Source organism: Arachis ipaensis, chromosome B04, assembly GCF_000816755.2.
Source record: "Arachis ipaensis cultivar K30076 chromosome B04, Araip1.1, whole genome shotgun sequence".
Lineage (NCBI taxonomy): Eukaryota > Viridiplantae > Streptophyta > Magnoliopsida > Fabales > Fabaceae > Arachis > Arachis ipaensis.
Genome location: NC_029788.2, coordinates 129343434 through 129359126, shown reverse-complemented (window position 1 = coordinate 129359126; position 15693 = coordinate 129343434). Strand labels below are relative to the sequence as shown.

Below are 15693 nucleotides of genomic sequence, written 5' to 3'. Positions count from 1 at the left end.
GTTTTGATTATCACCAAACTCTGCTCATAAATCAAGCATTCAACATTTTCAAATAAATATGTTGAATAACATTGTTATTTTGAAGCTTGATTAAAATGTTACAGGTTTATGTTTCCTTTGGTATGGTAGCACATATTAAGGGGGAGCCATGTGACACTTTGAAAAGGAAGAAATTCTATTCTCAAAGGGAGTACTTGTACTCTATTCTTTAATTTCTTCCATTTCAATTTTAATAATGTTTGTCATCAAGGGGGAGATTGATGAGTTTGGAAAACTCTAAATTAATATTTGTGATGACTAAACATTATTAATATAATTGCAAAATTAATTTTGGATTTAATATTGATTAAATTAATTTTGTAATGCAGGTTTTATTTGGGCCAGAATGAATGTTATTGATGCAGGCCCAAGAGAATGCTTTCTTATGTGCTCAATGCTTGATCCAAACTTACCAGGAAAGCAAATGCTTTTAGTGGGCCAAAATTTCAATAACCCAATGTGTTCTATACATGCTATGATCCAAAAGGAAAATGATTCTGGGCCAAATTGAAACCTATAGCTACCAAGCCCAATGTTAATGAATGTTTCCATGCCCTATTCGAATCCATGAAGCAAAGGAAATAACTAAATGCTTCCAACGGATTCCACTTCATTATTTTGAAGGATTTCAAATGTAATTAATGCATTGGAAACATAAGAAAGAGAGAGAAGATTGATTTGATGGCTGTTATGATGATACACGCTACTCTAAGCTAGGGAAGTGGGACTTTAATTTCATTTTACCATTACCCATTAGTTTGAGTTCAAATTTCTCTCTCCTCTCTCTCTCTCTCACATTTGCTTCTTTCTTCGGTTATTACACAGGAAGCCATGGAAGCTACTTGGAGCTACCAAAAGGAAAGAAAAGCAAAGCTAAAGACCATCGAGTTGATGGCACGAAAAAGAAAAAGAAAAGTATGCTGTGGCTAAGATTATCACCTAATCTGGTAAGATTTGGTGAGGTAATCTCGGATCCTTCATACACAAAAAGAAGGAAGAAGATTCGGCCAGTAGGGAAGATCCTTGGAGGCATGGCTTGTCTTTGATTCTGATCAACCACCACAGGGAGTAGCTAGAGTGGCGAAGTGATGGTTGAAGGCAGAGATCAAAGCAGAAGAAGTCATCATCATCATGAAGCATCAAGGGCCAGAAATCCATCTTGGAGAGGAAGCCAAGGATGGAGCGCTCGGATTGATGAAGAGTGATGACCAAGGAAGGACTAGAGGTATTTGCATGTTGGTTTTTACATGGTTACCTCTTCTCTCTGTATGGCCGAACCGGTTTTTGTTGAAGGAAAGGAAGCTGAGCTCGGGTTTGTGTTTCAACTGTGAAGGCTTCACTTCTCTATAAAAGAGGTGAACAGTCATGGTTTGATTCAAGGAGTTAGGAGTAAGATTTGAGAGTGCAAGGCACAGAGTTCTCAGAGCTACCTAAGCTAGCAGTTCTCTTCTCCTTCAATGTCTTCTGTTTAATATTTTTCTGTTTAATTTTGTTATGTCTTGAGTCTCATGGAAAAAGGCAAACAGTGAGTTTGTATGAAAAAGCCATAGAGCGGAAAAAGGCAGAGAGTGCAAAATTAAAAGAAAAAGCCATAGATGTCTTAGAGTTCCTTTGTACATCTGTGTTGTGTTTCATGATTCTGTGGGAATCCCCTTGTAAGTTGGGTTAGCACTTTACAAGTTGTAATCTGGAGGATTATAGTGAAATTCCATCATTGTTGTGATGGAGACTGGATGTAGGCTGCACTGCACTTAGCAGCTGAACCAGGATATATCTGGGTGTTATTTTCTCTCTCTCCCACTTCACTTCTGTTGTTTTTAAGATGCAACTTCAGAAATGTCTCATGCCAAGTGACGAGATAAAATGAAAATGTCTCGTGACTAGGGACGAGATAAAACAGAAAAGTCTCATCTGAAGTCCAGCAAGTTTTAGCAAGCGAAAAAGGGGCTAAGATTCAACCCCCCTTTTCTTAGCCACTGAAACCATCAAGTTTTTTTTTATAAATTTCAAAGTCATCGGACAATTATCCGAACCGAACCAATATGTTCTTAATCGGTTTGATTTGATTCAAATACATAAAAAAAATACAAATCCAAATCAAACCGAACCAATCAAAATACCAATTATATTTTGATTAGTTGGATTCTAATTTTAACTTAAATTCGAACGAAAGCCACGGTGCTCACCCAAACAATTTCAAATCCCGGGGCTGAGTGAATTGCGGAAAGCACTGCCTTCCATTCCAAGCATGGATAAGAAGAAGCAGAAGCACACAACAGGGAACAAACCAAAACAGCAATCGACCATGGAGAAGAAGAATGAGAATCACAAGAGCAAGAGCATTCACGATATTTTCCCTCCTGATCTGATTCACAGAATCTTACTTAGGGTTCCGCTCAAACAACTCGGTCGCCTCAAGTGCGTTTCGAAGCTCTGGAACACTCTCATTTCCGATCCACACTTTGCGGAATCGCATCTTCACCTCTCTGCCGCACCCACCCATGTATGCCTCTTCATAAGTAACTACTCCAAGGCTTGCTCCGTTGACATTGACGCAGCATTTCACGACTACAATTTTGCTAATGCAGCAAAAGATGTATCTCTCCCTTTCAAGATGAAAAGACGTTATAATTTTGAAGTTATGTGCTCCTGCAGAGGCTTTGTTCTCTTACACGGAGCCCCGCATTTTTTTGTCGTATGGAATCCAGTGACTGGATCCAGCAAAAGAGTATCCTACTCTCACATTGTTTCTCGTTGTAATCCCGTTTATCAGTGTTTGTATGGATTTGGTTACGATGCTTCACAGGATGACTACTTAGTTTTTGTAGCTTCTCAGGATAAGAATGGCCAAGACCACTTTGATTGCTTGTCTTTGAGAACCAATTCATCGACTAATCTTGATTTTGCACTCTCCAAACCCTTGGGTAGGAGCAACTGGGAATCTCGTGGGTTCTTCTTGAATGGCGCTATTCATTGGTCGTCTTGCACTCTTAGTGTTAGAGATTATAGTATTCTTATATTTGATTTGAAGGAAAGGAGTTTCTCAACCATATCTATGCCTGAACAAGTGATGGGTTATCTCAATCCCACTCATCTCGTCCTACTAGGAGGCTGCCTGGCCTTGTATTCTTATGAATGCGATAAAACTAACATATGGGTGATGAAACAATACAAAGTGCAGTCCTCTTGGACTTTCTATCAGATTTCTCGTAAGACTGTGCCTTTATACTTATCCAATGGTAGTGACATTGTTGCATTAGATTTAGTTTTGGGTACCCGCCTAAGGTTTGCAAAATATAATGCCAAAGGAGAGCTCCTCCAACGCAAATATGTTGATTATCCTCACTGTTTGTCCAGCAGAAGCTACACTGTATACACAGAGAGTCTCGCGCCACTCCCTACTGAGATTAAGGATAAGGATATGGATAAGAAGAAGAAAAATGGTATGTAACTATTCTCCTATGCATTGCACCATGTTATTCCTCATAGTTTTAATTGCTTTGTGATTAATTAAAAGTACATAGCAAGATGCATTATGCATCAAGTTGCAATCAGATGCGGGGTTTGGCTATTGTTTGAATTTATCAATGCTTAGGGAATCATTGTTCCCTGTCTTGCTTCCTATAGCCTAGTCTTGTGGCAAGGGTTTTTAAGTTATTTCTTTTTTCACGTCTAATGCAGTGGTTATCTTTTCTGTAGGCCATCAGAATCAGAAGGGGGATGTCAAACAAGGAAAGAGAACTAGGAGCCAATGACTGAACATCAGAGACACTTAATTATGTTGTAAATAAAGTGTAGGATTCGCAAGTTCAGCTGGAAGAAGCTTCTACAGAATTTTGTTTTATTTTGCTTTTGCTTTAAAGTATGATTTCCCTTCCAACTATGAATGTGAAAAACTGGAACATTTGAAAGTGCAGATAGAGTTTCCTCTCGTTAAATCGAATCACTTATATTATCTGCTTTATCTTCATTCACTATTGCCTTGGTTGAGTTATCATGTCTACACAGAATATCACACATCATTATAAGATTTAACATGTAAACTAATTGTTAATTTGTCAATTCAGTGTGGTCTTTTGTAGTATTTCAGTATTTTGTTTGCTGGGACTACAGTTGGGATGCTTGTGTTTGCTACTTGAATTTTTCAATGTTCATAGAGCATGTGCTCGTAGGTCTTTCTTTCATGGACTCATGGTAGGTTTATTGAATCTAATTAAACATTACATGTTGATATAATCACTATAGTGGTGTAAATTTTACATTTTTATGTATGGCTTTCAGCTTTATTTTTTTCAGGTACTTCCGAGTTTATTTAATTTCCAATGTTCTCTCGAGTTTTATTTAATAGTGCGGTACTTTTAGTGAAAATCACTATATAATTGCAATTATAAGTTCACGAATGAAAGTGGACAAGTCATTGAATAAAGACCTGATTAAACTTATTCTAAACACAGCTTAATTTCCTTTGATTCCTGGGACATTGATCGCAGGAAGAAAATATAGGGTAACGTTGTAAAGCTAAAGTTAAGCTGTACTAGCAATAAGTTCCTCGTATTCTTTCTTTTCTTAATTTACTTGATGTGTTACATATTGATCCATAGATCACCACTAATCAAGTGCAGCATGATATGCCTCATTTAGTGCAAACCTATGTTAGATCTATAAGTATTGTGTTTTTAGAGCCAGAAGAAAGAAAAGAAAACAGAGCAGCCATAAATGGTTGAGTTGAGTTCTTTTGTTTGGTTTCCAATTCCATTATGATTCCCTTGATTGACTGCAATTGTGCTACTGTCATTTTCTTCACTTATTATGGGTTGGGTGTGACCTTGTCATGATGAACTCTCCTAGTCAAAAATGAGAATGGAACAGGACCTTCTGAATTACAAGTTTCTTGTATTACATTTTTATTTATTTATTTACTTTTTCAAAATCCACTTAAACTGTTGTTGTTTTCCTTAGACATGAATACCCAAGTAACTTTTACCTTAAATCTTCATTGGTCTATATTTGCAAGGATTTACTTCGAAAAAATGAAATTATGGGATAAGATAAGAGCCAAACTTCAACTCTTGTTTTCTGTTTCTTAATCTGCTACATGAACAGCCACTAATGGGATTGAAACAAGTGATTGATTTTAGAACTAAATCTGCCAAACATATCTTCTGAAAATTCAGACAAACCACTCAACTAAGGAAATCATATTTTTTACCAGGATTATAGCAGTTAATTCTTGGCATCAGCTTCCTCTTGCAATTTTAGTGCAAGTTCAAGTTCCACCTCCACTTCTCCAATGTCTGGCCTCTCCCTTCCCTCCAAAAGCAAACATCTCTTAGTGATGTCAACAAATGTTTTCCAACAATCTGGATCAATCTTAGACTTAAGAATTGGATCAACAATTTCATTTCCAAATGACCTCAGTGACTGATTAAAGCCTTGAAAGTATTCTCCGCTAATCTCTTTTGCCGGCTTTGCACTCACAACTTCTAATAGAACTATGCCGAATGAAAATACATCTGATTTTTCAGTCAACATACTTGTGTTGTAATATTCCGGATCAAGATACCCCAATGTTCCCTTCACATCTGACTCCACCCTTGTCAATGACTTTGAAGTACTAAGTGCTCCCCTTTTGGATAATAATAGGCTTGAAACTTTTGGTTCCCAATTACTATCCAAAAGAATGAGACGTGTTTTAATGTTCCGGTGGATAATAGTGTACTTGGCTCCTGTGTGAAGATAGTGCAGTGCACGCGCCACTCCTATGCAAATTTGAAGCCTCCTCTTCCATGTAAGTGGATCGATGTTCCCACGATGAAGATGATCACGAATGGAACCATTAGACATGTAATCATATACAAGAACCAACTCGGTTCCTTCAATGCAGAATCCAACTAAAGAGATGAGATTGGGGTGTTGCAGCTGAGAAAGCAGGACAACCTCATTCTTCAAGCTGGAAAGACCAAAAACTGAATCCTTCTTGCACCGTTTGATGGCAACTGGTGTAGAACTGTTTTCCAGATAACCTTTGTAGACATTGCCAAAGGAGCCTTCTCCAACTTTAAAAGAATTATGGAAGTTATTTGTTGCTGATTACATCTCTGAAAGTGAAAACTGACGGCAGAGTTCACTTATAATGGATGATGGTTGCTCTTCTAAGATACGTGTTCCTCTATCACCAGAAGAAGATTGGAAGCAGCAAGAAAAACCAGATAGAAAACCCATTTTGTTAACTTTAGTCTTTCAATCTCTTTTAGCCACTCATTTTTTTTATACCATGGATGAAGTTGTGTAATACCTTGGGTATATTTTACAAGTGTGATATATAACACAAATCAGATTTGCATAACAAAAAAAATCATTATTCAAGAATTTATATATGAAATCTTGATTTACTGTTTTTTTTTTTGTCTTATTTAAAATCGTTATTGACAATTTCTTTTTATCTCATATAATTGTATTACACTAAAATATCGTAATTTTAACAAAAATTCTAATAACAATCTAATATTAAAAAAAATTAGCCGCTTTTAGCAAACAAATATTTACGTATTCGTTTTTCAGTACTGCAAATATAGATATTCTGGTAAAAGTCAGTTAATATATTAAACATCTCCCTCACACTAAAATTTGCAAATTCAACTTCGTATAAGTTTGAGTTTTGTTTAACTCCAAAACTATATTTATAACATAAAAACCAATACATATCTATTTATAACATATAAACCAAAACGATATTTATAACATGTAAAAATGTAAGATAATAGATAAAAATAAATAAATAAATAAAAATCTAACGAGTATCCAATATCTATCTATTTATAACATATAAACCAATTTTCTCTACATATAAATTATCTTTTCTTTACTAATAATATCACATCAGCAATTTTAATGATTTAGTAAAAGATGAAAATTAACCAATCATCCTTTAGTAAAAAATTAGAATGAGACTCGCGCAATGCGCGCGAACGATAAATTAATGATAATATATACTAAATATTAAAAATGACAATGTTTTGTATAATTAAATTAAATTAAATGAAAATCGCTGCATAAAGGCTATTACATTCCATGGTTGAACTTGATCATCAATGAACTTCTCTAAGTATTTGATTTCACTCTTCCCCTCCAAATATTGGTTACCTAACATGTTGGCCTTGTTAAGAAACAAATCCTTCTCCTTCATGCATACCATTACAAGTAGAACCATACCAAAGGAGTAAACGTCACATTTATCTGTAACAGTCAGGCGTTGGGAACATTCAGAGGCTAAGTATCCAAGTGTACCTACAAGTGAGACTATTATTTGAATTATTTAATTACATTCTTTCAAGTAAGCTTATAAAATTGAATAAATCAATCAATTAATTACCTGCAACATAATCTACTGCAATTGGTTTCGGCTTGGAAGTAAATAGTGGTCCCTGCAATGAAAGCCCAAAGTCTGAGAGCTTAGGCATCATATTGCTATCCAAAAGGATGTTACTAGGTTTTATGTCACAACGAAAGATAAAGCGCTTGGCTCCAGCATGAAGGTAGTGTAGTCCACGCGCCACTTCTATACATATTTCTAACGAGTAAATGCCTAAAATGGTTCCTGAAATTTAAATTACTACTCAATTTAGTCCTTAACTTTTAAAAATGACCAATAAAATTCTAGAAATTCAAAAAAGTACATCTCGATGTGGAGCGTGAACTGCCATGTGAGCATTCCAACTGTATGCTGATGTGTACCAAACTTGAATTTGATTCAAATTGGTACCTGGAATTGCTTAATAATACCAAAATTAGTCCATCTTCCATTATAAAACCCTAATCCCCAAATTCTTGTTTTCTCTTCTTCGACCTCTTTGCTGTTGTCTTCTCTTCTTTGAGCTCTCCGCTATCTTTCAGTTCATCTTGTTTTCTCGTCTACGTGAATGATGATGGATGGTGGGAAGAAAAGCCAAAGTACCTCAAGTAGGAACAACTTTACAGGGGGACCTTATGGCAGCAAAAGAATGTGCAACAGGAGAGGTAATAAAGCCGTTTTATGCAACTGCAGGCTTTGGATGGTGATGAAGTATTCAACGACGACAGAGAATCCTGGTAGACCATTTTATAGTTGTCCAAACTATAAGTTAAAGTTATGACTCTGAAGAAAATGTTAAGATGATTTCACTTTGAGTTTGGATTCACCTGTATTTTTTACTTTGCAGTATGAAATTCATTGTAATTTTTTTTGTTGGGCTGATTGATGTGAAGAACCAGTTTGTGCAACACCCATTCCACAAGAATTCTTGCATGAGTTCAATTGGAGGATGACAAGCTTGGAGAGTGATGTTAAGACCTTGAAAATGATGACAATTGGTGCTGTTGGTTTTTGTAGTTACTTTTGGTGTGTGTATAGGTTTTAGCTTGTTAAGTTTTATAGTCAATAAATGATGATTATGTTATGAAGTTTTAAATTTCTTAAGTAGTATGTAATGTCTTGATGAAGATGCCATGAAATGAAATACTAATTTTGCATGAGTTCAATTCTTGATGTTGCACTTGTTCTACTAAAATTGTGATCAATTAAACCAAAAAAGAGATAAATCAAAACATGTAATGAAGCTAAATATGAATTTAATTTAACATAACATAACATTTTTCAGAGTATGAAACAAGTGTTGTTTGTGCTAAAGCACATTGTGTATAACATACTATCACAACCCAAAACATGATAGGCCATAACAACATCAAAAGCCATGCATGCAGGTTTCAAAAGTTACATTACAAAAAATATAACATTGTTTAACCATAGCATTCAACCACAACGGCATGAACTCAAAAGGTGACTACACATTGTGCTAGCTAGACATTTTTTCTCGGTGGGTTGAATCCTATAGTTGGAACAAACTTCAATAAGGAGGCCAATTTCTAGAGGTTGTTGCACTAGCTCCCTGAATAGTCTCTCTTAAAATCTCAGTTGGATGTGGAACAGTTGCAGCAGTAACAGCAATAGATGCAGTTGTCCTCTTGATAGGGAGTTTATTGCGCCTCTCACTTTTAGTCCTCAGAAGTCCTTTCTTGGCATTCTTTGTATTATTTGTAGCCTGTGATAGTAATAACAACAATATAATCCATAATACTAATAATAATAATAATAATAATAATAATAATAATGATAAAGGACTTGTGACAATATAAAGTGTCATTATATGGATGAGGACACTGTCCAGAATCATAACATGAAACCAAAAACATATAATCTCAAGGAACAAGAAAATGGATTTGTTTTTAAAGATTAATCTACTCCATAACAACTCAATATTTTTTCTTTTATGATATTTTTTTAGTCTAGTAGAATAAAGATTAATCCGTCATAGACTTAAATTTTGTTTACGATTTTGTTATTAGTCAATAAATTATTACATATATAAAAAAAAATTCAAACTCCCAACAATTATTTAGGGGGACACAAGTCAATCTAAATTGATTAAATCAAACTCTAATTTTGATTAGTGTTTTTATTATTATTATTACCTGAGTTCCAGGTTATTGTTCAACTCTTTAACCCCTTCAGCAACAACTTCTGTTTGAATTTCAGTTTGTCCTCCTTCAATACCATTCTCACCTTCTGCACCAACAACCTCACTGATAAACCCCAATTTTGTGGTTTATGTTGTGTTGAATTTAGGAAATTTTATCAACTTTTCCCACATTTATTCAATGAAATAGCATGGTTTTGTGAATTGCTCCTAATTTGTGCTTAAGAGTGAAAACATGCTTTTTAGGCCTTAAAATTGCTAATTTTAATTCACTTTAATTCTATTTGATGCCTTGATATGTTTGTTAAGTGATCTCAGGATTAGAAGGCAAAGATTGGGTTGAAGGAATAAAGAAAAAGCATGCAAAAATAGAAAATTCATGAAGAAATGAGGATTTGCTGAACTGAAGGCCACGCGCATGTGTCAACCACGCGTACGCGTGAGATGGAAATTCGCAAGCGACGCGCACAGGTCACCCCACGCGCACGCGTGACCAGGAAAAGTGCCAGTGACGCGTACGCGTGACCCATGCGTACGCGTGACAAGCAGCACGTGACCAACTTAAAGGCAAAACGCTGGGGCAATTTCTGAGTTGAAGGAGGCCCAAATCTAACTCATTTCTGATGCTTTTGAACCCAAGGATGGCAAGGGATTGTGGGAGGTGGGGGAGACTCATAGGATAATTTTTCATCATGTTGTAGGTAGAATTCTAGAGAGAGAAGCTCTCCCTTCTCTCTAGAATTTAGGGTAGTTTAGGTTTAATTCTCTTAGATCAAACTTTTAATTCTGGTTTTGATTTAGTTTCCCTTTTAATTTCTTATTGTTATAACTTTACTCTTCTAGTTTTACTTGTTGATTTCTTATTTTGCTCTCTTTTACTTTCATGAACCCTTGTTGGATGTTAATTTTCTTTTAATGCAATTTCATGTTTCCATGTCCTTTTTATGTTTATCTTAATTGCTATTGTTGATTTCTTGCTTGTGTTAGTTATAAGTTTCATTAATTCTTGCATTTTGTGATGTTTACTTTTATTGCATACTAGGTGTTTGATAGAATATTTTCACTAGTTTTTGGGTAGTTTTCTTGACTCTTGGCCTAGGCTAAGGGAATTAAGTGACCTTGAGTCATTGGGTCTCATTGAATTGGTGATTTGAGAACCCTATGTGGTCAATTTGATAACCATTGACTCTAGCCTACTACTAAGTTAATTAGTAGCTAGGTTAGGACTTATGGATTGATGTTGATCAAGCCTATTTGACGTACTTAATGTATTGAGGTAGACATTATACTTACTTCAAGCATAGGAGTAGATTAAATGGGTTGGTCCCTCATAATTATCAATGTATGGTTTGTAGATAAGGATGGTGATCTCAATTACCTATATCTAGTCAAGAATTCTTTCCTTTATTTTATTAGTTCTTGTTATTTACTTTCTTGTTATTATATTTTCTTGCCAATTGAAAATCAAACCCCTTTGTTCTTCATAGCCAATAATTGATCACTTCATTGCAATTCCTTGTGAGACGACTCGAGATTTAAATACTTCGGTTAAATTTTTATTGGGGTTTGTACTTGTAACAACAAAAAATAAATTAAAATTTGATTTGAGCATTACTAGTTGGTTGGGAACTATACTATCAACAGAATTATTTTGAATGAAATTCCTAACTATACGAAAATGCTCTTTCACTCACCTTCCTTACCTTTAGCATTAGCATCACTCTCATTTGCAGCATCTTCGACAGATTTTGCAATAGCTGCTAACTCATCAGCCTTTTATTTTTTGCTATTTTACAACCCCTTGTTGTGTGACCAACATCTCCACATGTTCTACAAGTGAATTTGTCATATTTTCTCTTCAATTTAGTTGCAGTGCGCTCTTGACTTCCCCGAATAGGTGCCTCACGTGCATATTTTTTTCTTGCATAATGTGATGGCCTTCCATGGGGTTTGCTCCTTATGGGTGGTAAGTAATGGAGGTATTGTAAAGTCTCCCACAACTCTTGGCCTCTTACCGTTGATATAGTACTCATAAGTCTTGTTGTATGATCTCATTGTTAGCCATGCATGGACATAATTCTCGGGCCTACCATTCATGACTGAAATTGTAGCCATTACATGATGACAAGGTAACCATAGCAAACAACAAAATTGAGTAATTAAGTGTTTAGGATAGGTATGCTACCATGCAATTACACACAAGAAAATAAAATATTACTTACCCCGATAACTGCCAAGACCTGCAGCTACATATTTGATTTCCCAAATCAACCACCACGTTATGTGGTTCACCATGCACTTCAAACATGACCTCAGCTGCATCTTCAGACCACATTGGTGTATGATACCTGCTATGATACATCTCCTTCGCAAGTCTACTTTGTTGAATCGGAGGTAAGTGTCCCACATGGCTCGAGAGTTTCAGTTTGTTCCTTGCCATACTAGTCATGGCATACCTTCTAACCTCCTCCAGTAAAGTCAAGACAGACTTGCATCTGTATGGTTTGGTGGCAGCATTGAACACCTCACACACGTTGTTACACACATTGTCAACCTTTGGAAAGTCCTTGTAGTGAGCCTTGGTCCATGCTTGCTTAGAAAATTTGTCTAAATACACCCACGCCTTCTCATTCACCCTCTTTATTGACTGCATATGTCCATTGAATGCCTGGACAGTCATTGCTCTAACACACTTCCATAGAAAGCTCTTCAAGTGTGTGTTCTTCCATTGTTTCTAGAAGTTTTGCCACAGGTGCCACACACAAAAGCGGTGATGCGCGCCTGGCATAACCTTATGCAATGCCGGGATCAGACTCTACAAGGTAACAAAATAGTCATTTAATATATGTTACATTCACCGATAACACAGACAACTTAATTTAGAACAGTCCTTCAATTTTTGGTTATTATTACAAAATAGTCCTTCGAATTGTGTTCATTAATTCAAAATGGTCCTTAAATTCATATATCGTGCTTCTAATTGAACCATATAGATTACCTTCTACATGTCAAAGATGAAGCACCAACCATGCTTTGTCTAGTCTCCAATATCTTCATGCAAGAGCTCCAAAAACCACTTCTAGTTGTCTTTGTTATCAACATGAACAATAGCTCATGCAATTAGGTATATATGATTCACGTCTTGACCCATGACGCACAACAGCCAACCTCCATAATAGAATAGGTCTTTAAAAAAGCACCATCTAGTCCTACCAAGAGTCTACAGCCACCCACAAAACCTTTCTTGTATCCATCCAAATAGACATAAAACCTTTCAAATACACCGTCTCTATTAAGCATCGTACTAATACCTAACTTGATAGTTGAACCCGGATTAGATCTCAACTACTCCTCTATATAATCTCTGAGTTTAGCATATTCTGCAGCTTTATCACCCCTCACTATCTTCTTTGCATCACCCAAAGCTCTTGTAATTGTAGTCCTAGACAATTGTATTACAGTTTTTGCCTTTAAGTAATTAAAAACCTCACAGTGTCTAAATGTGGGGAGCTTCTTAACATTCTTAACGAGTATATCAGTTATCTAAGACCTAGTTGCACATATATTCTTAAAAGTTCTCCATATGTATGATCATCATTAAAAGTCTTAATTTTCCAACATTCATTCTTTTTGTTATAAGAACAAAACATCATTCAGGGACAATCTTCATTCTTGCATATCATCCTACATCCAGTAGTATCATTTTTCTTGTACCTAACACCCCCACCCTCTTGCAACGTATAATTTCTAACCCCTTTCTTAAAAGCATCCATAGTGGTAAACTCCATACCTATCTCTAACCTTACATGTCCAAATTTGGCAGCATCATTGAAGATGGGATTCACAACTGGGTCTACATCGTCTTTAGAGTCTGATGGAGTCCTTCAGTTCATCAGATTTTCAACTATCATAAAAAAAGATACTGCCATACAGATTCATGCATTACATCATCGAAAAAAAAGAATAAAATTAGTAATTATATTTAAATGGAATTAATTATAATAAAAAATATAATTTACATACATTACAAGTTTTCTTCTTCTTCATCATCATCTACCTCCTTCTCATAATCAGATGCATCCATTGAAGAGGGACGGAGAACATCTTCATCACCAAAAGCCTTTTTCTTGCCTTTATCATTGTCATTGTCAGCCTTCTTTTTTCTCCTATTGCTGGAAGGACCAACATCATCATTGTTGTCATTGCTTGAGTCCACACACCCAAGTGGCATGTGTGGTTTGTATAAACTGTCCTCTGCAGACTCATAAGAATCAAATGAGCTATCAACATTCAAGTGAACTGACTCCTTGTTTATTTGTTTTCTCCAGCCTTGTGATCATGTGATATACCTTCTAGAAATTTTTGTAGATGTGTTAAATTTAAAGTTAATAGGCTTGGATTATTTCTTTGATGTACTAGATTTTTTAATTTGTGCATTGTTGGTTGGGGGTTGGGTTGAGAGAGAATTTTGTGAGATATGACTTTGGAAGTAATGGAATTTGGTTGGGATAGAGATTTATGAGACTTGGCCTGTGAGCAAGGTTTGGAGACATTTATCTTGAGGGCAGTGGATTTTGGTGGAGTGGACTTGGAGGCAATGTGCTGGGAGGCAGTGGGCTTTAGGGCAGTGGGCTGAGAGGCAATAGGCTTGGGGTAGTGAGCATGGGGTAGTGGGCAGTGGATAGTGGGCTTAGGGCAGTGAATTTCAGTTCAACTATGATAAAGGTAATTGGTTCTTCAAGTTGGCTTAATATTATGCTGATTTCTTTCGCAGTTTCAACACCTACTACTCTAACTTCTTCCATTCCTTCCATTCCAACCTTCTGGCTTAGAGCATGATCATCATCATCTTCAGTCTCAGACAACTCCATTATATCAATTATATCAGGAACCGAATGTCCGTGCTTAAAATATATGTGGATGACATTGTTATTCTCATGGTAGTGCCTGATCATATTAACATGGCCCTGGTCCACTTGCAATCTCCTAAGAACAAATTCTAACCCATCTTTAGGGTCCAAAAACCAATATGCTTCAGCCTTGTCATATCCCAATTTCCTATAATAACTTGTTACCGCAAACATGTCAACATAGTCTTCATCAACTCCAACCCATTCATCATACAAGTCAGATGTGTAGATAACACTTCCACCAGGATCTGTCTCAAACTTTCCACCATAGTAGAAAACAAGTTTCAATTGATCAGGCATATGAAGTTTACAGCACAATATAAAAACAGAGAGCATTAGTCATTTTGTAGCAAAACAACCATGTTGCATAGAACAAGAAATCAACACTATATTTGTAATAAGAACGCATACATTTACTTCCTAATGATTATAACTTAAACCACACTATGATTACAAGGTTCATATTAAAAACCCTAAACCCTAACATTTGCGCCACTAACAACCACAGCATTCTAAACCACTCATTTACGTATACAGTGACTCATTCACACATAAGTACCAAAAACCCTCAACAGAATACAAAAAATAGAAGAGAAGGATCAACATGAACCCTTACCTCTCATCGTCGACAGTGTGCGAAGTTGATACTTCGTCGATAAGTCCTCCACAGACCGGAGAAAATAGATTTCAAGGATGATCGCCGGCGAAAAATGTGAGTGGAAAGTATGGGAGAACAAACAGACAGAGATGAAGAGAATGCTTTTTTGAGGTTTTGGTGGGAAACGTTGAAAATGAAGGGGACCAGTTGGAATTGTTTATTCAAAGGGGAGAAGATGTTGAACGACGTCATTTCACACACTTAGGACATCCTTCTCCCTCAACGACGTCGTTTAATGGAATGCCCACATGGTAGTTCACACTCCACATCATTAATATTTAGACGTCAGTTCTCCGAAGAACTAACAGAGATGCACTTTTTTAAATTTTAGAGATTTAATTGGTTATTTTTAAAAGTCAATGACTAAATTGAGTAGCGATTTAAATTTCAGAAACCATTTTGAACATTTATTCTATCTCTAGACTTTTCTGCCATAATAGTGGTTTCTTGTCCCTATTGTAAATTTTATTATTATTATTATTATTATTATTATTATTATTATTGCAACTTTCTACTTAGTTGTTTCTATGAATTTATTTTTAAATGGATTATTTAACTATAAATTAATCTTATA

The 15693-nt window shown here is 35.8% G+C and overlaps 2 protein-coding genes across 2 annotated transcripts; one reads left to right on the top strand and one right to left on the bottom strand.

Moving 5' to 3' along the window:
• LOC107638150 (F-box/kelch-repeat protein At3g23880-like) lies at positions 2288-4304 on the top strand. Its single transcript, XM_016341319.2, has 2 exons — positions 2288-3482; positions 3739-4304. The coding sequence occupies exons 1-2, from the start codon at positions 2288-2290 to the stop codon at positions 3792-3794; spliced, it is 1251 nt and encodes a 416-aa protein (XP_016196805.1). The 3' UTR covers positions 3795-4304.
• On the bottom strand, positions 4941-8770 carry LOC107638149 (receptor-like protein kinase ANXUR2). The gene is made up of 5 exons (XM_016341318.2): positions 8725-8770; positions 7716-7801; positions 7412-7463; positions 7106-7326; positions 4941-6129 (listed from the first exon to the last, which is right to left on the bottom strand). The coding sequence occupies exons 1-5, from the start codon at positions 8768-8770 to the stop codon at positions 5263-5265; spliced, it is 1272 nt and encodes a 423-aa protein (XP_016196804.2). The 3' UTR covers positions 4941-5262.